The sequence below is a fragment of the Tachypleus tridentatus genome, chromosome 12 (genome assembly GCF_004210375.1).
Source record: "Tachypleus tridentatus isolate NWPU-2018 chromosome 12, ASM421037v1, whole genome shotgun sequence".
In the NCBI taxonomy this organism is placed as follows: domain Eukaryota; kingdom Metazoa; phylum Arthropoda; class Merostomata; order Xiphosura; family Limulidae; genus Tachypleus; species Tachypleus tridentatus.
Window position 1 is genome coordinate 27,980,140 of NC_134836.1, and position 26,478 is coordinate 28,006,617.

The window sequence follows — 26,478 nt, forward strand, 5'->3', positions numbered from 1 at the left end:
ATTTACTAATGAGACCCAGAATTAATCAATTTATTGTTTGTTTTCGTATAACTAATGTCATTTTTCCTTTAATTAAGGAAATTATCTGCTTAGTTATAGCAAATCTTGTCAAATTAAAAAGAATAGTTGTTTAATTAATAATCGCTGATGGCAATTTTTTCTGATAGCTTAATTAATAATGTTGTCTCATTAAAAGGATTGGCTGTTTAGTTAATAATGTTATTTGGTTAGAGAGAGTGGCTGTTTAATTAATAACGGCGTTTGCTTAGCGAAGATTAATGATAAACAAAAACGAGTGTTAGATAATACTAATGTTTATTTAATTAATGTAAATGACTGTTAATTAATGCAATGGTTGTTTAGTGACAGTGATTAGTTAATACTAGTATGTCTTTAATATAAGTGACATAATAATTCTAATGTTTGTTTACAATGTGACGGTCAATCCCATTATTCGTTGGTAAAAGAGTAGTCCAAGAGTTGGCGGTGGGTGGTGATGACTAGCTGCTTTCCTTCTAGTCTTACACTGCTAAATTAAGGATGGCTAGCGCAGATAGCCTTCGTGTAGCTTTGCGCGAAATTCTAAAACCAAAACAAACTAATGTTTGTTTAATATCGGTGTACTCGGCATGGCTAGGTAGGTTAAGGCGTTCGATTCATAATCTGAGGGTCGCGGGTTTGAATCACGGTCGCACCAAACATACTCGCCCTTTCAGCCGTGGGAGCGTTATTATGTGACGGTCAATCCCACTATTCGTTGGTAAAAGAGTAGCCCAAGAGTTGGCGGTGAGTAGTAATGAGTAGCTGCCTTCCCTCTAGTCTTACACTGCAAAATTAGGGACGGCTAGCGCAGATAGCCCTCGTGTAGCTTTGCGCGAAATTCAAAAGACAAACAAACAATTAGCATCGGTGACTGGTTTTTGAATAACGAAAGTGACTTAGTTAATGTTAGTGTTTGTTTATCGATGGTTTCTGTTAATTAATTCTAGTGATTATTTAAAGTAAGTGAGGAATCAACATTTTTTGATAATTCCTGGGAACAACTAATTTTTGTTTTCTATCAGGAATAATTTTACTATCAAAAGCAAAAACAAATTTGTATCCACAAACCTAGTGGTAATAATAAAGTATTTTACTGTTGTTTTGAAGATTTTGTTTTAATAATCGTTCAACTAAATGGGTCCGACATTGCCTGGTGGTTAGTTGATTCGACTCATAATCCGAAAGTCGCGAGTTTGATTCCCCATCACACCAAACATATACTTTTGGCCGTGGGGGGTTTATAATGTTACCGTCAATCTCATTATTCTTTGGAAAAAGAGAGCGCAAAGGTTGGCGGTGGGTAATGATGAGCAGCTGTATTCAGTATAGCCTCGTACTACGAAGTTAGAAATGGCTTCTGGAGATAGCGCTCGTGTAGCTTTGCGCAAAATTAAAAATAAACCAAACCAAATTTAAGTTCTATTTCTCTTTCAATTTGTTTTGTTTAAACAGAAAAATATATAATTGGCTAACTATATTGTGCCTGAGAGATCAAACCTCGATATTTGGAAATACAGTTGCTCAATCGTAACACTGAACCCTAAAAGGTTACAATTTGCATTATATATAATATTTATAACATAAACCAAGATAAGTTGAAAAATATTTACTTCTTAAAATGTTTTGATATAACCAGATATAGCCTTTATTAACCACTTCGAGACAAAATTATAAAATTATTGTTAGGTTTTATACAGACCGAAATTTTTACAGTAGGTGTTTATGCCTTGTTAGCGATAAACTTCAATAATAAACAGCACACAGTCCACTTGTTTTTAAAGACTATTTTAAAACAATTTAAACGTATATACAAATGACTTTATACTGTTGGTAATCACAGTTGTAATCAGAGCTTTAAATTATTCTCCGTTTTCTTCAAAGCCCACAGAGACTGTTTCAGTTACTTAGGAACACAACTGAAAAAACAAACTATTCTTCTCTACCCTGTTATCAAAATATTATCGGTGAAAATTTTTCCGGCATAACTCTGTTGGTTATTACAGTTTTATCTAAAGCTTTAAATATTCGTCCCTTTTTGCCAAACTTCACACAAGCTGGTTCATTTACTTTATAACAGAACTGATAAGGCATATTATTTTTCTCTAGTTTGTTATTATTATAAAGTCTGGGATAATTTCACTTTAAAAGTCGTCACAGTACATTCTTTTTGGCTAATATCGCTGTTTAGGTCTATGTACTCAAAATTATAACTTGACCGATTCCTCATGATATTATTATCCACTAATACTCAATTAAAATAACGAGAAAAACTTAGAAGTTTCTTGTAACATGTCGCTTTAATCCAAAAATTGCCAATACACAATAAATGAACTACATAATGTATGATTCGTATACAGTTACGTAACCAAACCTACAATATTACATTGCTTCTAAAAACAAATAAATTTAACAATCACGCTATACTTAAGTGGAAATAGTCATGTATATCTAAAAATTATGCTTTTCATCGTTTATTCTGAATATCTTATAAAAAGCGTTTTAATTTGATATTATAAAATCTTTAAAATCAAAATAAAAGACACTACGTAATAAGTTAATAACCGGCATCATCTATTTTTAACCATTGTAATCTAAAAATTTGAAATTATATATGTATATAATTTTAGAGATTCATTAACATTACAGCGAAAAATGCACGTAAATGATTTGAGCACTGTCTAATACGCATTATTTTATATTGGATTATGCAATTGTTGTGATGTCGATAAAAGTTTATAATCTTAAACATGTTACTTATTTTGTATTTAAAACTATCTTCATTTGACTAGTTGCCCAGCATGGTCAGGTGGGTTAAGGCGTGCGACTCGTAATCTGAGGGTCGCGGGTTCGCATCCCCGTCGCGCCAAACATGCTCGCCATTTCAGCCCTGGGGGCGTTATAATGTGACAGTCAATCCAACTATTCGTTGGTAAAAGAGTAGCCCAAGAGTTGGCGGTGGGTGGTGTTGACTAGCTGCCTTCCCTCTTGTCTCACACTACTAAATTAGGGACGGCTAGCACAGATAGCCCTCGAGTAGCTTTGTGCGAAATTCCAAAACAAACAAACGTTGCGCGAAATTAAAAGCAAACAAACATTTGACTAGCATGACACATCCTGTCAGACAGCTCTCATGTCAATACGATATAAGAAAAAATATTTATTTTATCAAATATTGAGCACAAAATTTGTCAGAATAAAGTTACTTAATTTCTTATGAACGAAATAAGTTTGACAAATAATAAACAATGTTGACCATACAATCATCGTCAGCGGTGAATACTGGAGACTAAGAATATCAGCTCATTACCTTAGACGCTTGAGAAGTTGAACTTTTTATTTTCACAACGTATTATCCTATAATTAAAGATTAAAAGCGTTTCCTGTGATTTTAACTACAAGAATTTGAACAGAACGCGCCTGAAGAGGGATGAAGCAAAACATTGCTTTAGTTTAGTGCTTTTTCTCAGAAGTCTGATAAATGTTTCTATACATCACTACATAAATGAAGCAGTAATAAAAAAATTCGTTTACCTAACGAAGTTTCTTTTTAACCCTCCTGCTCCTCTTTGATTAAAGTTTTGAAAACATTTTTTTTCCTTGAAAGGGGGAAGGAACTGAGTGAACGTTTTAAATTTCGAGTAAGAAATTATGTATTATTTTCAATATAAAATCTCATACCGATTTTGTATTGAAGTATAATTTCAAGTAAATGAAGAAAGTGAGAGATGTGTCACTCAGCGTGATTAAAATTACATTATGCTCACGCTTGTTTATTGTATACGTAACCATAAGTGGAGGATCTTTGGATCATGGCTGAAAAGTGTGTTTCCTCTTAGAAAACACTTGAAGCTTGGGGCTGGTTGACTGTAAAAGCTACCCAGTGAAGCTCTAGCATAAGTGAAAGCAAAAGTATCGAATCTGCAGTCGCTCTAGTCTTTCTCAGCCAAAATCAATATATCCCGCCTTGTAATCTGTCGCATGTCAAAACCACGCGGAAATATATACTCACAGAAATATATGGTGCTTGCATCAGAGCAAAATCATGATACCACAGAGACACAATAGAGAGTGTAAACTTTCATAGCGTATCTTTTAAATGTTGGTTCCAGAACCTGTTCTATTTCTTTTGTTTTATTGATGTTAAGATATTTCTTGTCTTTCATTATATTTTATATGGCTATCTACTGTACTGTTAGCTTACAATAAGTGAAAATATTTCACTACATTATACGTTACGAGAGTTTGTTATTCCACTTTAACTCTACGCGGTAGAAGTGAGAGCAATAACTATGTCATTGTTAAAAGTTTACTCTGAGATACCATGTTTATTTTACCTATATAAGTGTATTAACTTTGCTATATATTGTTTTTAGCATAAAATGAGACGAAACTCAGGAGATGTTCTAAGTGGTATAAACTTCAAGTTAATTACAAAGTTTCCTCTCTAGATGTCTCTGATATCAAACCATTGTGCTGAAAAACACACAAACTGTGCTGATTCCAGTAGTGCTAAAGGATGACACTTATAATATGAATAAAAGCAGTTTACTTCTACATTTATGTCTTTCATAAGTATAAAAATGGTTTACATCTATATTTGTGTCTTTCAGACGTATAAAAATAGTTTACATCTATATTTGTGTCTTTAAGACGTGTAAAAATAGTTTACATCTATATTTGTGTCTTTCAGACGTATAAAAATAGTTTACATCTATATTTGTGTCTTTAAGACGTATAAAAATAGTTTACATCTATATTTGTCCTTTGTACACGCGTTAAAAAATCCACTTCTAAATTTGTGCCTCCTACACATATTAAAAGTAGTTTATTTCCACACTTGTGTCTTTCACATGTTAAAAATAGTTTATTTCTACATTTGTGTCTTTCACGTGTATAAAAATAATTTGTTTATATACATTTGAGTCTTCCACACTTGTCAAGAAGTGTTTACTTCTACATTTGCGTCTTCCACACTTGTCAAGAAGTGTTTACTTCTACATTTGCGTCTTCCACACTTGTCAAGAAGTGTTTACTTCTACATTTGCGTCTTCCACACTTGTCAAGAAGTGTTTACTTCTACATTTGCGTCTTCAAACTTGTCAAGAAGTGTTTACTTCTACATTTGCGTCTTCCACACTTGTCAAGAAGTGTTTATTTCTACATTTGCGTCTTCCACACTTGTCAAGAAGTGTTTACTTCTACATTTGCGTCTTCCAAACTTGTCAAGAAGTGTTTACTTCTACATTTGCGTCTTTCACACTTGTCAAGAAGTGTTTACTTCTACATTTGCGTCTTCCTCTAAACTTGTAAAAAAGAACTTCATACAGTTATAAACTACTTCAATTTAACACAAATTTGATGAGATTTGTGAATCATAAAGAACTCGTAAAGTACAATAAGTTAGACAACCAAATAACGAACAATAATTAGATGATTTCTGATATTTATTATAATTTTCAGTTCATTTTCACTATGATAAATTTAACCGAAAAGTCTGAAATTCTCAGTATCACTTGCAGGTAAATAAAGGTACTTAGAGTTATCTGTTCTTGATCTCATTTTTCTCGTATCTTTACTGAGCTATGGTACCGTGTACCCCTGAAAGTTTGTTTTCACGAAGAATGACACGTTAGTATATTAAATGGAACCAACAGGGTTTTCAAAAACTAGTTCTTGTGGGAATCCTCTACTTCCTCCCACAGGGCATGCACGTGTCTGTTTTTCTGTTACTTCTATGTGTTGTACCAGAGTTATGTTATCCGAGATACGGTAGTTAAAATCCAAGGACTCAGTGGACCATGAACTCAAGTTCGAATTAGTTACTTACTCCTAAGTCTCACCACGTCAGTCCAGTGATTTAAAATGGATTTTTCTGTAACGTCTCATGCCGAAATGCTTATGTCATCCTAATCCTAGTCATTAGTTCTAGGATTGGTGGTTTTGGGCATATGACGCATATGAGTCTGTACGTGAATTCCTTATCGATGGTTCATTTGTCAAAAAAAAACCCCACACAAAACAACATAATTGTATAGGTAATTAAATACATAGACATTAGTTTTAAACCATTGCATCAGATTACTTGAAGAGTTTCTATTGTTCTACTGTCGATTATTGTTTGCTTCTAATATTCAGATAAGTACAGAGGCAGTAAGTTTAAAAAACAGTTCTGCCTGAGCTTTGAGTATGTAGTATACAACCTGTGTATCGTCTCTCAGACAGGCCTAGTTATACATTTAAGATACGTTAATATATAATTATTTCCCTAAACGATTAAATGATAATTCATTAAATTGTATTAAATAGGCAAGTCAATGGAATAAGCAACTACAAATGCCTTTTTATTTTTGTTTGTATTCTGTTTGGGATTAAAATCCAAATATCAGGTTCACTGATTCTAAAGTCATTAAAACGTTTTTCACTCCACCACACAAATAAAGTAGGTATTTTAGTAACCTCTAAAGAAACCCTTCATCTCATTAGAAAACTACTTGCTCATAGCTTCATGCCGAGATGGTTGTTGCAGTTTAGCCTATGGGACGAAAAATGAGTTAATTCTTTGAGGAGGTACGATAAGATTTAACATCAATTCCACAATCCATTGGAGCTCAGATAAAGTGTGTAGTTCTTCCAGTAACAAGAAAGTCGATTTAACAAGTAGAAAGCAAATTCTATTAAAAATTAATTTAAATAATACGTATACTTATATTATCATTGTTTATATTTCCTCATAGAATTCTCTCTCTCACACACACACACACAAAACTATGAACATACAGACAACACAGATACTAATTCCTGACGATTGTTCTACTGCAGATTCTGATTGACTTTCTGTGTTAAATCTAGTAAGCACTCTTTTCCTTTAATGAGTTAATGTTTTGGAGTGCTATCAAAAAAAGTTCCTCAAGTTAATTCTTAATGTAAAGAAAGGCTGTTGTGAAGGCTGTTTTTTACACTCTGAAATTCAATTGCTGTGAATTTGAGCATATCTTCTGATTATGTTAAAATATAATGATAAATATTTAAAGTCAACAAAAGCACTCCAGAATCCAGTCGCATCACGACGTTTAAAGCCGTTTTCATTCGAGGAATGATAGAAGAAACCGGAATCAGAGCAATCTTTTTTCGATTAGGTGTAGGTAGGTTTCTCAGTGTAGCTTCAGTGAACTTCTATGCCTTTGGTCTGCTTAAACACGCCATGGTTTTCTAAACCGACCTCCACGCACAAAAGAAAGTTTGCCAAGATATATGATCTGAGGCTGACCTCACCGTCCTTTGAAAGAACTTGTTACGATTGAAATAACGGTACTGGACAATTGTGGCTCGCAAACTAAGCATGATCGGTCAAAGAATGAGAGAATGGTAGTTGGAATATTGTTTTTATAAAACGCGATTAACCTCATTAGTATAACAAGAATTAGTTGTTGATTTTCACATTAACGACCCAAGTTTCTCAGCTTAAGATAATCAGTTAATGGCAGGTTGCTTTCGTTCAGCCTTCCTTGCAAAGCTACACACATACAGACACATATATGCTTATAGCCATTCGTTATTTTAAAATTAGACAAGAGAACCGAAAGCTAGTCAATATCACCCACCGCCAACTGTTGATCACGCTTGTATAACCGAATATTGGGATTTGTTCGTAACCCTTATAACTTGCCCACTGCCTCTTAGTGCGGAACGTGTTAATCAGTAGCGGATCATAAACCATAAATTCTAGGATTCACCGTCCAGGTATTTAATCACTGTGGTAATACCATTTGCAAAATCTTAAGCTTTCAATCATCCAAATAAATTAAATTCATTCAGCTTCCCAGTGACTCAGCGGTATGTCTGCGGACTTACAACGCTAAAAACTGGGTTTTGATACCCGTGGTGGGCAGAGCACAAATAGCTCATTGTGTAGCTTTGTGCTTAATTCAAAACAACAACAACAAATTCATTCGATATCTGAAATATTAAAATACGTACATCATCCGATTTCTATATAACCAATTATTTTTCTTCCTTGCATTTACCTTCATTATATTTTAAAGTAATTCATTTGATATAATTTTCTTTTTACTCTAACAGAAAGCACCAAACATATTCATACTCACTGTAGTGCTAAAATAGCTTAAATGCTTGAAATCATTCTAAATGTATCGGGAGACTTTTGGATTTATCCGGATGAAAGAGGATGTATGTTTCGTGATGACAAGAAACCCACTTGAAGTAAAAATGTATCTCAAGACGACTGGTACAGGTGTTAACACTTTTATTAAAATAAAGTAGAAAACAATGTTTCGACCTTTTTAGGTTATCTTCATATTAACCTGAAGATGACCTAAGCAGGTCGAAACGTTGTTCTCTACTTTATTTTAATAAAAGTTTTAATACCCATACCAGTCGTCTTGAGGGTGTATGTATATGCATATGCAAAAACGGCTCGTTTGGGCTGAGAAAACACTTTACATAGAAGAGCGAACAACGTTTCGACCTTCTTCGGTCATCGTCAGGTTCACAAAGAAAGAGGTAACTGACCGGAAGCTGACCACATGTTTGAAAGGGGTTGTGTAACTGTGTATCGAAATGTAGAGGGCGGTATTAGATGTTTGAATACATAATTTTATTTATTATATTAATATAGGTATAAAGGCGTTCCTTTATATTGGTTTATTTTGGGTTTAAGTCGTTGTATAAGTAAGGCTTCTTTAATTTTACGTTTGTTTATGTTTGTTTCTTTATTTAGTATTTGAGTGTTTTCTATGGTTATGTTGTGTTTATTTGACTTGCAGTGTTCGAAAACGTGTGAAGGTGACTTTTTTATGTTCTTTGAATCTGGTTTCCATTTTTCTACTTGTTTCCCCAATATAGAAGTCGTGGCAGTTATCACATTGTATTTTATAAATAATGTTGGTGTGGTGTTTGTCAGTGTAGTTTTTACATAGTATAGTGTATGTTTGTATTTGACTTTATTCAAAGCATAATTTAATTCTGAAAGAATTTGTTAAATATCGTAATAGTCAATGTCCTTTTTGTATATTTTAAACAATTTATACGTTGTTGTAGTGGGATAAGATATTAGTTAAGAGGCCCATAGTGAAGAACGTCACGCTATTTCACATGTCAAGTTAATAATAATTTTCCATTTTTACACATAATTTACTAATAAGTCTGATTTACGTTAGCACAATCATGATTTTTTGTCTGAATATCTAATTTGAACTGATGGAATCATGCGTATCAGGGGATTAACTTTTAGTTATTACAGTATTTAGGATAACGAATCTTTACTAGCTATTAGAATGTAAAAATATACAACAAGCATATGGTTGCCAAGTCTTCTGAGAGTATATAGAAGGCCAATTATTTATAATATTTGTTATTCTACTTGCACGTTCAGCAGTTATAGAGTCGAAATGGTTTGTGTTAAAATAAATAAATAACATATTGTTAAATAATCTGTTACTCTAATGTTGATGTGATTTGAAATAAGAAAACCGACGGAAAGTTACACATTTTTCACACGGTACAACTGTTGCAAAGTAATTTGTTAATATGATTGGGATTCTCAATAACTAGTCCTTCGCTGGTACAGCGGTAAGTCTGCGGATTTACAACGCTAAAATCAGGGGTTCGATTCCCTTCGGTGGGCTCAGCAGATAGCCTGATGTGGCTTTGCTATAAGAAAACAGACACACACTCAACGATTACTAAGCAAGCTAACCAGTAGTATGCCAACTGGCCTCAAGAGCTTTGGTGTTTCCGAAAAGCCTTGTCGGCACTGGATATAACAGAGTATAAGGATATGAAAAGCTTGTGACTGCTCAGTCTTAAGAAAATCCATAGTCAAAGTTAAATGTTTTTCTTCTCAGAAGAATTAGTATGTACACCTATAACAGAACTATAAAAAAAGTTGAAAAGTAAATATAAGATACACACAATGTTAGTGTATTAAAGTTGATCATATCCGCCGATAAAGAAAACTACCACATTTTAAAAAGAATTTACGTACTAGAAACTTTTAAATAGTAGCCGCAAAAGTCAGTTTGATAGGGAATTTTATGGTCACTTTATGATACAATTTTGTCTAGACATCTATCTACCCATATATGTTTAAACAGATAGCAGAATAAACCGTGAACCAAGGAAAAATATTCGACCGCTTTAAATGGCATACTGTTGTAGTTTGTCACGCGCTATGCAGAGAACCAATCACAACACGAACAGCTGACGTCCACATCAAGCACCCAGCAGCAACTTTTAGCAACGTAGCTTGGCTTCTTATACATCTTACACATTGACAGAATGCAATTGTATTTTGCTGTTTTAGTATCGGACTAGTTAACGATTACATGTTTTGACGTGAGAAAATGCACAGGCTAAAGTCAGATGTGACAAAGCAGTCATCAGTAGTTCACATGGCAGTAATCTTTAGAATGTAGCAAAAGATTTGATAGGAATGGACAGATAAATGTGGCTACATATAAATAAATAGATAAAAACTACTTAAGCAAGGGCACATTTAAATATAATGTATTTATCTAGTAGAAATGATGGAATTTATTTGTTCAATGATCATTGTTTTTATTTGTACTTGCGACTTTCATTAATCCAAAACGTAACCATTTAGGGATACAATAACACAATAACACGGCCAATTTAAAAAGGCAGACAACATTATTTATTTTTTTTAAGCATTTAACCCTAAAATATTTTTGACAAGTTAAAGTAGCAGCCAATGTTTTTGAGTTGGTAACAAACAATGCCTTTTCCATGATCTTAAGAAATGTGTTCTAAGCTTGCGAGATCATAATAACATAAGAAACAAAATAGAGTAAACAAAAGTGACACTAATATTGTAGTTAGTTCTATAAATTGCTGTCTGATTCTTTTTTTACATAAAAACCACTCATATCACCTTTATGTGCTCAGTTCTTCTTTATGAGTGTTTATTACAGGAAATAACATGAAAATTACTCCTTATGACTTAATATGTAGACCTCACCTAAAGTGAACAATTTGTTTAAACATGTTGATAATTTTGGACTTAAAATATGGTACTAGTATTTTTTTCAACCTAAACACCACCTTATGGGTACAAAGACTAAACGGCTTAGCTACAGCCCCCTAGGATCTGATTTGGATATTCCTAATTTTAAAATTGAGTAAAAGTGAGGTAAAGATAATTGTCCAACTTTGGAAAGGTTAACGGGATTGTCAATTATTTTTCCAATGTGGAAAGCAAACTTTGGATCTTTTGATAAGCAACCCGACACAACAACTATTATTCCACAGTCGACCTAAAATTACAGAATGTATGTTAACTTCAACAAGTAATATTAGACTAATGATACAAATATAAACAGTTTAATGCAACAGTATTAAATGTAAGAAGGCCCGGCATGGCCAAGCATGCTAAGGCGTGCGACTCGTAATCTGAGGGTCGCGGGTTCGCATCCCGGTCGCGCCAAACATGCTCGCCCTTTCAACCGTGGGGGCGTTATAATGTGACGGTCAATCCCACTATTCGTTGGTAAAAGAGTAGCCTAAGAGTTAGCGGTGGGTGGTGATGACTAGTTGCCTTTCCTCTAGTCTCACACTACTAAATTAGGGACGGCTAGCACAGATAGCCCTCGAGTTGCTTTTTGCGAAATTCCAAAACAAACAAACAAATTAAATGTAAAACTTTAACCTTTGGAAGTTTCTCTTATTGTTAACTGTAGAAACAAAGGTTATTGCTTCATACTGGGAACGTTCGTTACAAGCTTCTTTTCATATTCATTGTGTATCGACGGAGAAAATTACTTTAACTGGAAAGGACGAACATTCTTCAAAAACAATGACGTCGAAAAAGAGTGGTAAACAAATTAATTAATTAAAAGTATTTTTATTTAACTAACCGCAAAGAATAAACATAGAAATACTGTAGTATTAATCTCCTTAAATTACACAATCGGCATTAATATCCAAGAAAAAAGAGATTAGTTTAGAGTTCTAGAATTACATAAAACGTTAGCATTAAGTTAGTTTTTCGTTTTCATTCGGAAGTTTAGAAATAACAGATTTAAAACGGTAAAAATTGAATGGAATGTACGGTAAAACATGTGATATACATGTCTAATAAATAACTTTGTTAAATTACTGTTTTGAATTTCATCCAAACCTACACGAGAGTTATTTGTGCTAGCCGTACTAATTTAGTAGTGTAAGACAAAAGGGAAGACAGATAGTCATTACCTCCCTTGGACTACTCTTTATCAACGAATATAGGGATTGGTTGTAACATTATAAAACCCCCACCGATGAAAGGGTAATCATGTTTGGTGTGATGGTGATTCAAACCCGCGACCCTCAGGTTATGAGGAAAGTGTCTTAACCATTGTTAAGAGAAACTATCAGAGAGAAACGCTTATACATAAGAACAAACACTTATTAAAAATTATAAAACACTTATAAAAATTAGTAATGAAGAATGATCAAATGTTAACAATGCGTCTAAGAAATATTTCGCAAGACGGACATTCAGAATAGCTCATAAATACTTGAAACATTCAGAATAGCTCACTCTGTGCTTTTGATAATTATTTAAAGTAACACATGGTACACGTTTAGAGTCGTGATGCCCAACATTAAATTAGCTCGTATTATGGACGATGAAAAGTTGAATTAGCTCACTATACACATAAATAACATTAGGTGTAACTCATAATACTCATAGTTATTTAAATTACTCGCGATGTATGTGACACAAAATAAATTACTTCAGAGTGTTCATGATAAACTGTGTCGTTGTCCTATGGTCACATGAGTAACATTTTGAGTAGCTCAAAAAACTAGTCAATTTCATTTGTAGATGAAACTTTTCATAACTGAGTAACGTTAGCTTGATTTATAAATTGAGTGAAACCAAGTAAAGGACAACTGATATATGTTAGGTGGTCGATTTATAAACTGTAAAATCCAAGTGAAAGGTAACTCAGAGTAAATCAAGAGACAGATTTATACACCTTTTTAGACTAGTACATGCAAATGATAACTGAGATATGTCAAGTGGTATATTTATAAAGTGTGTTGGATATGTAAACGATAACTGAGATATGTCAGGCGGTATATTTATAAATTATGTTGGACATGTAAATCATAACTGAGGTATGTCAGGTGGTATATTTGACAATTCAAGAATAACTGAACGACATCAAGTGTTAGATGAACAATAAAGACTCATAACTTAATAATCACTTTACAGACGACCTTGCTAACCACTTTCTACGACTTCTTGACCATTGACTCAAATATGGAGTACTGAATTATTTATCTTTGGCAACATATACACGGCAAAGTGGAAAATTTTCAAATTTTAATAATTCAACTACAACTTGTGTATCATAAATAGGAAGTGCCTTTTTAATGGACCGAATTAGGCCTAAGTTTCTTTGTAGACAATCACTAATTAGTATTTTAAATAACAATTTATTTCGCAACTTTTACCCTTAAGAAAGTTAAAATTCTAAAGAAAAAATGGATGAAATTTAATAAGTTAAGCTTCATTTTATGCGCAAAAAGTATCGGAACTTCTTTTTTATCTTACCACTTGAAATACTGATAAATTCACGTAGATATGTTTAAAGAGAAAATAACTGATAATAAGTGCTCTTTACAATTTGACATAAAGATATCATTACGTTTCTGTCGGGGTTCAGCCATTACATCAACATGAGTATATGAAATTGTGTCTCTTGCGGTTTAGTAGTGTTTAATGCAGTCTCTTTGACAGCTCTGAGGCCTACATTTACGTACAAAATACTATACATTTCTTGTTAGTAATCTCTTTGTAAGGTGCCATGTATTTACATACGATTAATGTACATAACAAAGTGTAAAGGGTATATGTTATCGATATTTTCACTAGGTGGCTTATGATATTAAGGCACATATGTTATGTGTTATTGTCAAATGAATTTGCCCGGAATGGCAAGGTTGTTAACAAACTCGATTCGTAATCCGAGGGTCGCAGGTTCGAATCCCCATCACACCAAACATGCTCGTCATTTCAGCCGTGGAGGCGTTATAATGTGACGGTCAATCCCACTATTCGTTGGTAAAAGAGTTGGCGGTGGGTAGTGATGACTAGCTGCCCTCCCTCTAGTCTTACGCTGCTAAATTAGGGACGGCTAGCACAGATAGCTTTTGTGTAGCTTTGCGCGAAAATCAAAAACAAACAAACAATCAAATTAATTACAGCAGAAACAATGATTTTTAAAACAATTTTCCGTATTCTTGAAATATTTCAACTTTTTATACCTTATAATTTGTAAAGAATTTTATTGAAATTATTAAGCCTTATTAAGTTCTCTCAAGGCGGATAACTTACAGATTTTGGAGTGATGTCCAAAAAGTAACTTTAGGTGTTACTCACAGTCAGATAAATGAAAGAGAAAATGAAATGTGAATTTTATGGCTATTTCCTTGATAAATATCAATAACTAATCAGCTAACCTTGGAAAGAAAATCTGTGTTGTCTCCAATGGTTAAGACATAAGTGCGTGATCTTCGGAGATTTAACAATCCAACGACGATCGAAGCGTCAAACAGTCAAAATGATATAGAAATATTTTCATTTCAGTAGTTCGCTGATTTAAACTGTTCGTGATAAAGTAATTAAAACTAAAAGAACACTTTAGGGATTATCCTGTAAATAACTCTGTCAGTTAATTCGAACAATTATTTCTAAGAAAGTTAAACTAATTTAACGTTGGGATTTTTATCTCATTTCACTTATTCCCCCAAACGAAGAGTTAATGCCTTCGTCGTCAAAATACTGACGTTACAAAGTTAATGTTGTTCAATTTAATACACTTCGGATGTTATCATTGTGAATGGTCGATAAGTCTGCCTGATCATTGAATATGAACATCATAATGCCATATTAAAATAACGAACAAATTACTGTTTTGCAGCGTGCATACACTGAAAGAAAAAGAATGGTATGTCCCACAAATAAAGAGCCCGACATGGTAATCTGAGGGTCGCGGGTTCAAATCCTCGTCACACCAGACATGCTCGCCCTTTCAGCCGTGGAGGCGTTATAATGTGACGGTCAATTCTACAATACGTTGATAAAAAAGTAGTCCAATAGTTCAAGGTGGGTGGTGATGATTAGCTGCCTTCCCTCTGGTCTTATACTGCTAAATTAGGGTTAGCTAGCGCAGATAGCCCACGTATAGCTTTGCGCGAAATTCCAAAATCCAGTAATGTATTTACACCTTTGTGCAAATTAAATGAAGTAAATGGTCATTTTACAATATTTTCAGCATGACGACCGGTGTAGGCTCGTTGCACCCGCTGATTTCCTTTAATAGTCATTTTTTCACACAGACGGCGTCATTAACTGTGCTTTGCAGTACGGTTGATCTATTTTTGGGATATATGACAAAATTTTGAGGAATATTACGTCATTCGAAATTGCGTTAGAAGGACAAGGAGACCAGTCAAAAAACAACTTCTTACCAACTCAATGAAGAAATGATGATATCAATGGAGTCTGAAATACAAGAACTGGACGCAAGAACAATGGAGTAAGGTGTTATTCAGTGACGAGACTCATTTCTTCGTACAGGGTCAAAGAAGTGTGCATGTTATCAGATCTCCAGGTGAGAAACTTTGAGAATCTCACATCAATCAGTTCGTAAAACATCCCCTGAAGAAGATGTTTTGGGGCTTTTTCAGTTACTATGGCGTCGGAGACTTAAATATCGTAGAAGGTATGATGCGAGGACCACAGTACATCGAAGTTTTGCAGAGAAGAGTCGTTCCAGAATTGGAAAAGAGATTTCCAAGATGGATCTGGCATTTTTCAGCAAGATCTGGCTCCGTGGCACACATCGAAAATTGTGAAGATTTTTATGACTACAACGCGAATAAAGGTGCTGGACTGGCCTGGAAACTCTCCGGACTTAAATTTTATTGAAAATCTTTGGGCGATTTGTAAAGAAAGACTTCGGGGAAAAGACTGTACTACGAAAGATAAGCTAATTGAGGCCATAATTGAGGTGTGGTACCGCGATCAAAAATTAGTAAAGATTGCAGTGAAGTCGTGGACTCGATGCCAAAGCGGATTAATGATCTTCTGAAAAATAAAGGCGGTCATATCATGTATTAATTTGTGAGTAATTTTTAGATTCTCAGAAATAAAACGCAAAATTTGAAAAAAATCGTAATTTTTAATTTTCCGTCTTGTTTCAATTAATTTGCACAAGGGTGTATTGGTACTGTTTATTATTTTCGACTGAGGGTCGCTAGGTGACTTGTTTGTTTATTGGTACAGCTTTATAGTTTCCACTAAGGATCACTATGTGGCGTGTTTATTTATTTGCACTATTTATTGGTATCAAGAGAGGATCACCATATGTTTTGTTGTTTTATTGATGTTTAATAGTATCTGCTAGGGTTTATTTGTTGTTTTTTTGAATTTCGCGCAAAGCTACACGTGGGCTATCTGCGCTATCTGTTAGGGCTCACTGGATAAATCTTCTCTCCTCTTGCTACTGATCTATTTCTTATAAAAAATCTCTCTTCACTTGGACAGAACGAAGAATGATTACAAAGTTGTTAATTGGATTTACTATCTGACAGTTTTCGTATTGTCATTATTAAAATGATGGTAATAATTCGTGACTAACGGAGTCTGGTGACAAATAGAAATCTGGTATACAGATTTAACTCAACCATGTTTTGTTTTGAGGATTTATGGGTGTGTACATCGGTAGTGTGAAGAAGGGTAGTAATAATTTTTTTTTTACAATTTGCATTTTGATATAAATCGACCTGGATTTTTTTTTTCTTTTCGTGAGACATGCAATCCAATGTTCCTGCTAAGTTTCTCTCATATCAGTGTTCCAGTGCATCGTTTGTGATGGGGCTGGCACAAAGGACTGCTGGTGACGCACCTCTCTCCTGCCCGCCGGTGTTATAGATATCGGCGGAAACTTAGGCCAGACGATAGTCGTTATTTCTGCATACCAGCTTATCCTAGTCGATTTAATTAAAGCAGCTTGTCCTGATCAACGGTAACATTTCCTCTTTCCAGCACCGACACATCGGTTGAGTTGTAATGCTTATCGGACGGGGAAAATATGACGTAGCTTTTAATATCAACGATAAGTGGTACAAGTTAGCCCTAATCTAGAACCAGAATGATAGGAATGAAAACGTTTATTGTCAGAATTTTATTTTGGACCAATTTACGGTTTATACAAATTTTAACGTTCATTTACATATCAGTTGATTTTGTTCTTGTCGTTATGGTTTGTCAAACAGAAGACAGTAATGATGATTTTCCAAGTTGTTGACGTAGTTGTTTCCTTTACACGTCTCTCAGTCACAACTACATCCAGCTCAGGTATCTTAAGAATTGCAAATCGAACTTGAGTGTAGGTCACGTATTGCTGTATATGATGGTTTTACAGTTTGTTCTGTTTACGCTGCTGAAGATACGCATAGAATATTTCTCAAAAATATTTCATTTTATTTATAAGAAAACTGGTTTTTCTAAATTGCTTTCCAGTCTCTTGAACCATGTAAGCAGAACCTCAGTTCTTGAGACACAACTGTTTGTTTGTAATTAAGCATAAAGCCACATAATGAGTTATCTGTGCTATGCCCACCGGGTGTATCGAAACCCAGTTTCTAGAGGTGTCAGTCCGCAGACATGCCGCTATGCTACTAAGGGACGAAACACAATTGTAAAAATATCTCTATATAATATTACAAAGTTTAAAATGAAAGCTATAACGATGTATCTCAGAACGGCTGGTATGGATAATAACGATGTATCTCAGAACGGCTGGTATGGGTGATAACGATGTATCTCAGAACGGCTGGTATGGGTAATAACGATGTTTCTCAGAACGGCTGGTATGGGTAATAACGATGTTTCTCAGAACGGCTGGTATGGGTTATAACGATGTATCTCAGAACGGCTGGTATGGGTAATAACGATGTATCTCAGAACGGCTGGTATGGGTAATAACGATGTATCTCAGAACGGCTGGTATGGGTGATAACGATGTATCTCAGAACGGCTGGTATGGGTAATAACGATGTATCTCAGAACAGCTGGTATGGGTGATAACGATGTATCTCAGAACAGCTGGTATGGGTGATAACGATGTATCTCAGAACAGCTGGTATGGGTGATAACGATGTATCTCAGAACGGCTGGTATGGGTGATAACGATGTATCTCAGAACAGCTGGTATGGATGATAACGATATATCTCAGAACAGCTGGTATGGGTGATAACGATATATCTCAGAACAGCTGGTATGGATGATAACGATATATCTCAGAACAGCTGGTATGGGTGATAACGATGTATCTCAGAACAGCTGGTATGGGTGATAACGATGTATCTCAGAACAGCTGGTATGGGTGATAACGATGTATCTCAGAACAGCTGGTATGGGTGATAACGATGTATCTCAGAACAGCTGGTATGGGTGATAACGATGTATCTCAGAACAGCTGGTATGGGTGATAACGATATATCTCAGAACAGCTGGTATGGATGATAACGATATATCTCAGAACAGCTGGTATGGGTGATAACGATGTATCTCAGAACAGCTGGTATGGGTGATAACGATGTATCTCAGAACAGCTGGTATGGATGATAACGATATATCTCAGAACAGCTGGTATGGGTGATAACGATGTATCTCAGAACGGCTGGTATGGGTGATAACGATGTATCTCAGAACGGCTGGTATGGGTGATAACGATGTATCTCAGAACAGCTGGTATGGGTGATAACGATGTATCTCAGAACGGCTGGTATGGGTGATAACGATGTATCTCAGAACGGCTGGTATGGGTGATAACGATGTTTCTCAGAACGGCTGGTATGGGTAATAACGATGTATCTCAGAACGGCTGGTATGGGTAATAACGATGTATCTCAGAACGGCTGGTATGGGTAATAACGATGTATCTCAGAACGGCTGGTATGGGTAATAACGATGTATCTCAGAACGGCTGGTATGGGTAATAACGATGTATCTCAGAACGGCTGGTATGGGTAATAACGATGTATCTCAGAACGGCTGGTATGGGTAATAACGATGTTTCTCAGAACGGCTGGTATGGGTAATAACGATGTATCTCAGAACAGCTGGTATAGGTAATAACGATGTATCTCAGAACAGCTGGTAATAACGATGTATTTCAGAACAGCTGGTATGGGTGATAACGATGTATCTCAGAACAGCTGGTATGGGTGATAACGATGTATCTCAGAACGGCTGGTATGGGTAATAACGATGTATCTCAGAACAGCTGGTATGGGTATTAATACTTTTTGACCTTTCTAGGTCATCTTCAGGTTAACAAAAAAAAAAGGAAAGCTGTAAAGGTTAAATAGCTTTTATTTATATTATTTTCGAGGAAGTTTGTGAAGAACCCGTAGTATCTTATTTCATTTTTTTCAGTCTGTAATTTCGATATGTTACAAAACTGAGGTCACGTGATACTTAAGCTGCATACCTTCTGTTCAATTAGTTTATTAAATTTGAAAATGCATTTTAACGAAACCTGCTTTTCTCTAGAACGGATTTTTAAATCATTATATCACAGACTTATATTATTTTCACCAAAGGTAAAGTTGAAAATATAAGTTGTGACATACTGGCCTAATGCACTTTGTAATTGGTCGTATCATCTGATGTGGACTGCAGTTTCGCTTATTTAAGGTTTTCAAAACAACTGTGGCCAGCATTCCAAAGAAATACAGTTAGCACTGTTGCTTGGTTTGTTTTAAATTTCGCGCAAAGCTACTCTAGGGTATTTGCGCTAGCCGTCCCTAATTTAGCAGTGTAAGACTGGAGGGAAGGCAGCTAGTCATCACAACCCACCGCCAACTCTTGGGCTGCTCTTTTACCAACAAATAGTGGGATTGACTGTCACATATTTACGCCCCTATGGCTGAAAGGTCGAGTGTGTTTGGTGTGAAGGGAAATTTGACGGAGATGATCAGTTTGCTTATGCTTTCTGCATATCTCACACATTTTGTGCTTTCATCTTGTGTACGGCTGTTTATGTTCCCACCTTTATTCAGTCTTTCATTGCATGATATAACTGTATATCAAATTACACGTATTCTCTAGACTATTCACACATTCTTAACGATTTATCATTGTTGAATTTGTGAATACTTTTTCATATATTCCACTAACTGTTTTTCATTTTACCAGTGTTATTCGAATTGTGCGTGTTCTTTAACATGTTTAAAGGATCTTGAAATGATCAAATCATACATACTATCCAGTTATTTTAGTTTGTCATGCTCTTCTGACAGACTTGAATAAACTATCTAGGTTTTTTTTATTCAACATTTTGGGGCATAATTATTATCAAGTAGGTTGCACATGTTCTAAGGTTTATTACACGTTTTCGTAATATGATCAAGTTGCAGTACTCTAAAGATATTTTTTATTAGAACTGCTAGTTCTTTTGATGTTCTCAAGGTTTTATTTCTGTTATTTTACCATTGATAACTAGCTTATAGATCTTTTTCAATACTTTCAAATAATTTAATGATGTAACCGTTGTTGATCGTGTTCCACTTGTTGTTTGCATTTTGAAAACGATTTTTGGACCTTATCACTTTGGATCAAGTTACCGTTGATTAGTTTTTTTGTTTGTTTGGGAATTTCGCGAGCCGTCCCCAGTGTAAGACTAAGGCAGCTGTCATCACCACCCACCGCCAACTCTTGGGCTTTTACCAACGAATAGTGGGATTGATGAGGGCGAGCATGTTTAGCGCGAACCCGCGATAATGCCGGGCCTGCCGTTGATTAGACCATAAATGTTATTTTCATTTATTACACGTTTTTGATTTCACATCTTTCGATCATTTGAGAAATATGTTGAAACATAAAGTTTTTAATCAAGTTGTACACAGTTTCATCATTTTCGATGATATTTACATGTTTTCTAGTTTGTTTGGTTTTTGCATAATGTTTGCTATTTAATTATTCTTAAATAGATTACGCGTTTTCTTATCATTTTATCATAGAATTTTGTGTTCTTTCTCTTAGCTAGTTTCAAAATGTTTTATAAATGTTCATTAAATTATTGTTATACTATCAATGTTGTACGCTCCTCGCTAGTACAGCGGTAAGTCTACGGATTTACAACCCTAAAATCAGGGGTTCGATTTCTCCTCAGTGGGCTCAGCAGATAGACCGATGTGGCTTTGCTATAAGAAAAACTCACACACGTTGTTGAGTTCTTGCTTTAGTTTTCAACATTTAAAAAAAATATTTCGAATCTTACTGCCTTAATGGTTCATGTAACCTTTATATTCTTCACATATTTTTGTGATCCTATTATAGTTGATTACACTATAAGTATCCTCTAGGTTATTGAAGTATTTATTAAGTTTCACGTGTATGAAGATTTCTTACACGTGTGTGAAGATTTTATCATTGTTGATATATTTGTTCTTTTGTCTTTCCACCTGCTGTTGAAGTTTATCGTGCTCGACCACCTGGCAAAATATCGAAATTGTTGAAATTTTCCTTTATGTTTCTCACACAGTTCCGGGATATTAATCTAGTTGAGGTTGCATATAAATTTTGTTTTCAAATTTTATTATTGTTTGAAGGTTGTATATATCCTCTAGATTGTTCACACTTTCTTTAGCTTTTATCACAAGTTATTCAGATGTTACACAATTTCCTTAAAGTTTTCAAATTTAATTATTGTCTTATTATTGTTTGAAAGGTTGTATATATTCTCTAGATTGTTCACACTTTCTTAAGCTTTTATCACAAGTTATTCATATGTTACACAATTTCCTTAAAATTTTCAAATTTTATTATTGTCTTATTATTGTTTGAAGGTTGTATATATCCTGTAGATTGTTTACACTTTCTTAAGCTTTTATCACAAGTATATATTCTCTAGATTGTTTTATTCATATGTTACACAATTTCCTTAAAATTTTCAAATTTTATTATTGTCTTATTATTGTTTGAAAGGTTGTATATATCCTCTAGATTGTTCACACTTTCTTAAGCTTTTATCACAAGTTATTCATATGTTACACAATTTCCTTAAAATTTTCAAATTTTATTATTGTCTTATTATTGTTTGAAAGGTTGTATATATCCTCTAGATTGTTCACACTTTCTTAAGCTTTTATCACAAGTTATTCATATGTTACACAATTTCATTAAAATTTTCAAATGTTTTGTTATTTTATCATTGGTAATCAGGACGTAAATGTTTTTGTTCTTCTTCTTTTCACGTATTTTATAGAATCTTATCTCTGTGGATGATGATTCTATACGTTTTTCATAATTGTATTTTTTTACACTCTCTTGATGCTATTTCATTTGATACTATCAGAGATGTTTTCTAGATTTTTCATGTTTTTATATCATCGCTGTTTTTTGTTCAGATTTTATACGTACTTTGCATTTTCTCAGGATCACTAGATTAACCATAACTGATTATGTTGCATGTTCATTAGATTGTTTACACGATTTTAGAATTCTTTCGTTGTTGATCACGTTTAATGAATTCTTTCTATTCTTAAACATTGTTTGATTTCACACTGGTTCATAATGTTCTGTGTGCTTTGAAAAAGATTATAAATTTTATTACTATCTATCAGCTTGCAAACGTTTCCCCACAGTTATCACATATCATTGTAATATTATTTCAGTTGATCGAGTTACACATTCTACCATTTTTGGAAAAGTTTACATGTTTTCTAAATTTTCACGATTTTTGAGTTCTTTTTACTGTTATTGAAATTCTATATTTTCTTTAGGTATTTTCGAACGTTCTTTTGAGTTTATGAGTTGTATTCACGTAACAGATATTCTCTAGATTTAAACAAAAACAAGTATTATAAATATTGTTCAGACTATATCACGTTCTGAATGTTTTACACGTTTACAGGTTGTTAATACTGTTAATCAAATTGTATAAGTTCTCTGGAATATTTTGATATAGTATTGTTACTGGTCAAATTTCAAAATTAATCGAGCTATTGTAAATATTCCTGATATATAACCACTTTTTATACGTGTTTTTACATTTTTTGTCACAATATTATCGTAGATCAGATTATTCATGTTATCCAGAGAATTAACAATAACTTGTGATATCATTGATAATCAGGTTCTATATGTTCTGTAGAGTTTAATTCTCGAGATCTCGTCATTATGGATAAGTTATACACGTTACTCTAGAGTTTTAACAATCTCTTGAACTGAAACCCGGCATGGCCAGTTGAGTTAAAACGTTCGACTCGTAATTTGAGGGTCGCGGGTTCGAATCCCTATCACACCAAACATACTCACACCTTCAGCCGTGGGTGCGATATAATATAACGATCAATCCCACTATTCGGTGGTAAAGAGTAGCCCAAGAGTTGGCGGTGGGTGGTGATGACTAGCTGCCTTCCCTCTAATCTTACACTGCTAAATTAGGGACGTCTAGCGCTGATAGCCCTCGAGTAGCTTTGGGCAAAATTCAAAACAAACGAACCTTTTGAACTCCTGGTAGACTAGCGGTAAATTTACACACTTAAAACATTTAACATTAGCCTAGGATTTATTCCATGGACAAGACATTGTGGCTTTGATTTAAGACAAACAAATAATCTTCTTAGGATGGCTGTTATGAGTATTAAAACTTTTATTAAAATAAAGTAGAAATCTCTTGAGATATATCATTGTTTACCAGACTGTTGATGTTCTTTAAGATGCAACATTCTCTTGAGATATACCATTGTTTACTAAACTGTTGATGTTCTTTAACATGTAACATTCTCTTGAGATATACCATTGTTAACCAGATTGTTGATGTTCTTTAAGGATGTAACATTCTCTTGAGATATACCATTGTTTACTAGACTGTTGATGTTCTTTAAGGATGTAACATTCTCTTGAGATATACCATTGTTAACCAGATTGTTGATGTTTTTAAGGATGTAACATTCTCTTGAGATATACCATTGTTAACCAGATTGTTGATGTTCTTTAAGAATGTAACATTCTCTTGAGATATACCATTGTTAACCAGATTGTTGATGTTTTTTAAGGATGTAACATTCTCTTGAGATATACCATTGTTAACCAGATTGTTGATGTTCTTTAAGGATGTAACATTCTCTTGAGATATACCATTGTTAACCAGATTGTTGATGTTCTTTAAAGATGCAACATTCTCTTGAGATATACCATTGTTTACTAGACTGTTGATATTCTTTAAGGATGTAACATTCTCTTGAGATATACCATTGTTAACCAGATTGTTGATGTTCTTTAAGGATGTAACATTCTCTTGAGATATACCATTGTTAACCAGATTGTTGATGTGCTTTAAGGATGTAACATTCTCTTGAGATATACCATTGTTAACCAGATTGTTGATGTTCTTTAAGGATGCAACATTCTCTTGAGATATACCATTGATAACCAGATTGTTGATGTTTTCTAAGGATGTAACATTCTCTTGAGATATACCATTGTTAACCAGATTGTTATTCTCTTGAGATATACCATTGTTTACTAGACTGTTGATATTCTTTAAGGATGTAACATTCTCTTGAGATATACCATTGTTAACCAGATTGTTGATGTGCTTTAAGGATGTAACATTCTCTTGAGATATACCATTGTTAACCAGATTGTTGATGTTCTTTAAGGATGTAACATTCTCTTGAGATATACCATTGTTAACCAGATTGTTGATGTTCTTTAAGGATGTAACATTCTCTTGAGATATACCATTGTTAACCAGATTGTTGATGTTTTCTAAGGATGTAACATTCTCTTGAGATATACCATTGTTTACTAAATTGTTGATGTTCTTTAAGGATGTAACATTCTCTTGAGATATACCATTGTTAACCAGATTGTTGGTGTGCTTTAAGGATGTAACATTCTCTTGAGATATACCATTGTTAACCAGATTGTTGATGTTCTTTAAGGATGTAACATTCTCTTGAGATATACCATTGTTAACCAGATTGTTGATGTTCTTTAAGGATGTAACATTCTCTTGAGATATACCATTGTTAACCAGATTGTTGATGTTCTTTAAGGATGTAACATTCTCTTGAGATATACCATTGTTAACCAGATTGTTGATGTTCTTTAAGGATGCAACATTATCTTGAGATATACCATTGATAACCAGATTGTTGATGTGCTTTAAGGATGTAACATTCTCTTGAGATATACCATTGATAACCAGATTGTTGATGTTCTTTAAGAATTTAAAATTCCCTTGAGATATACTATTGTTAACCAGATTGTTGATGTTTTCTAAGGATGTAACATTCTCTTGAGATATACCATTGTTAACCAGATTGTTGATGTGCTTTAAGGATGTAACATTCTCTTCAGACATTACCATTTCTGGTCAGGTTGAACATGTTCCCTAGAGTTATCAGATATTTGAACGTTTTGATTATTTTATTGATGTAAATTTTGTTTAGATTATTCACAATTTATTGTTTAGGATTCTCATGTGCTTTTTCTGACCATAATATTGTTTATCTGTTGTTGTTTTATTTCAAGTTGTTCAAACGTTCTAAAAGATTGAACCCTATTATAGGAAAACCTAGATTTTTTCAGAATATACTATACAGTAGTATGGGCAACTAACACTGTAGGGGTATGTGGTTGTTTGTTGTTAAGAGCATAGCTAGCTACACGATGGACCATCTCTGCTGTGCCCACCACGAGTATCGAAACCCAGTTTTTGGTGACGTAAATCTTCAAACTTTCCTCTTAGCCACTTGGGGATCCCTGCAGGGGTAAATGAATTATTATGATCTTATCAGATTTGATAATGATGTAAATATTGTGAACGTTGAATCATTTTTATATTTGATCAAACTGAACAAATTCGTGAAAGATTTTCTCAAAGTATTTAGATATTTTCATGAGTTAGTGACAAAAATATTAGAAATAATAAAAAGTGACTTAATTTCGTATTTGAATTTAACGTCATAATTACAAGCACACCAGTGACACAGCGTGATTTCTGCGGACTTACAATTCCAAAAACCGGGTATAATTTTTTCCAATTATCAATAGAGATAAAAATCACGATGCCATGCCATTTTTTATTAATTTTAGATACAAATATTAATAATATTTTTAATTTCAGTATTTTCCCATTTATTGCAACACTCAAACATATAGATTATTTTAAGATCTGTCCGGGCAAAGACCATGTTCAAAAACTTGCGCTTTGTGTGGCACGGCCCGGAATGATAAGGCGTTCCACTCGCAATCTGAGGGTCGCGGGTTCGAATCCCCGTCGCACCAAATATGCTCGTCCTTTCAGCCGTGGGGACGTTATAACGTGATGGTCAATCCTACTATTCGTTGGTAAAAGAGTAGCCCAAGAGTTAGCGGTGGG

At 34.1% G+C, this 26,478-nt stretch overlaps 1 protein-coding gene across 3 annotated transcripts in view; it reads right to left on the reverse strand.

Moving 5' to 3' along the window:
* Positions 1–10,964: 10,964 nt before the first annotated feature.
* The window catches only part of LOC143235426 (tetraspanin-18B-like), a 62,652-nt gene continuing 47,138 nt past the window's right edge, over positions 10,965–26,478 (reverse strand). Inside the window, exon 8 of one of the 3 annotated variants that reach the window (XM_076473577.1) lies at positions 10,965–11,333. In XM_076473577.1, the coding sequence (XP_076329692.1) occupies positions 11,151–11,333 (183 nt within the window). In that variant the 3' untranslated portion in view covers positions 10,965–11,150. Of the gene's footprint in view, positions 11,334–25,510; positions 25,860–26,478 lie in introns of those variants that run through there. The other 2 variants (XM_076473576.1, XM_076473579.1) reach the window with 2 other exon arrangements.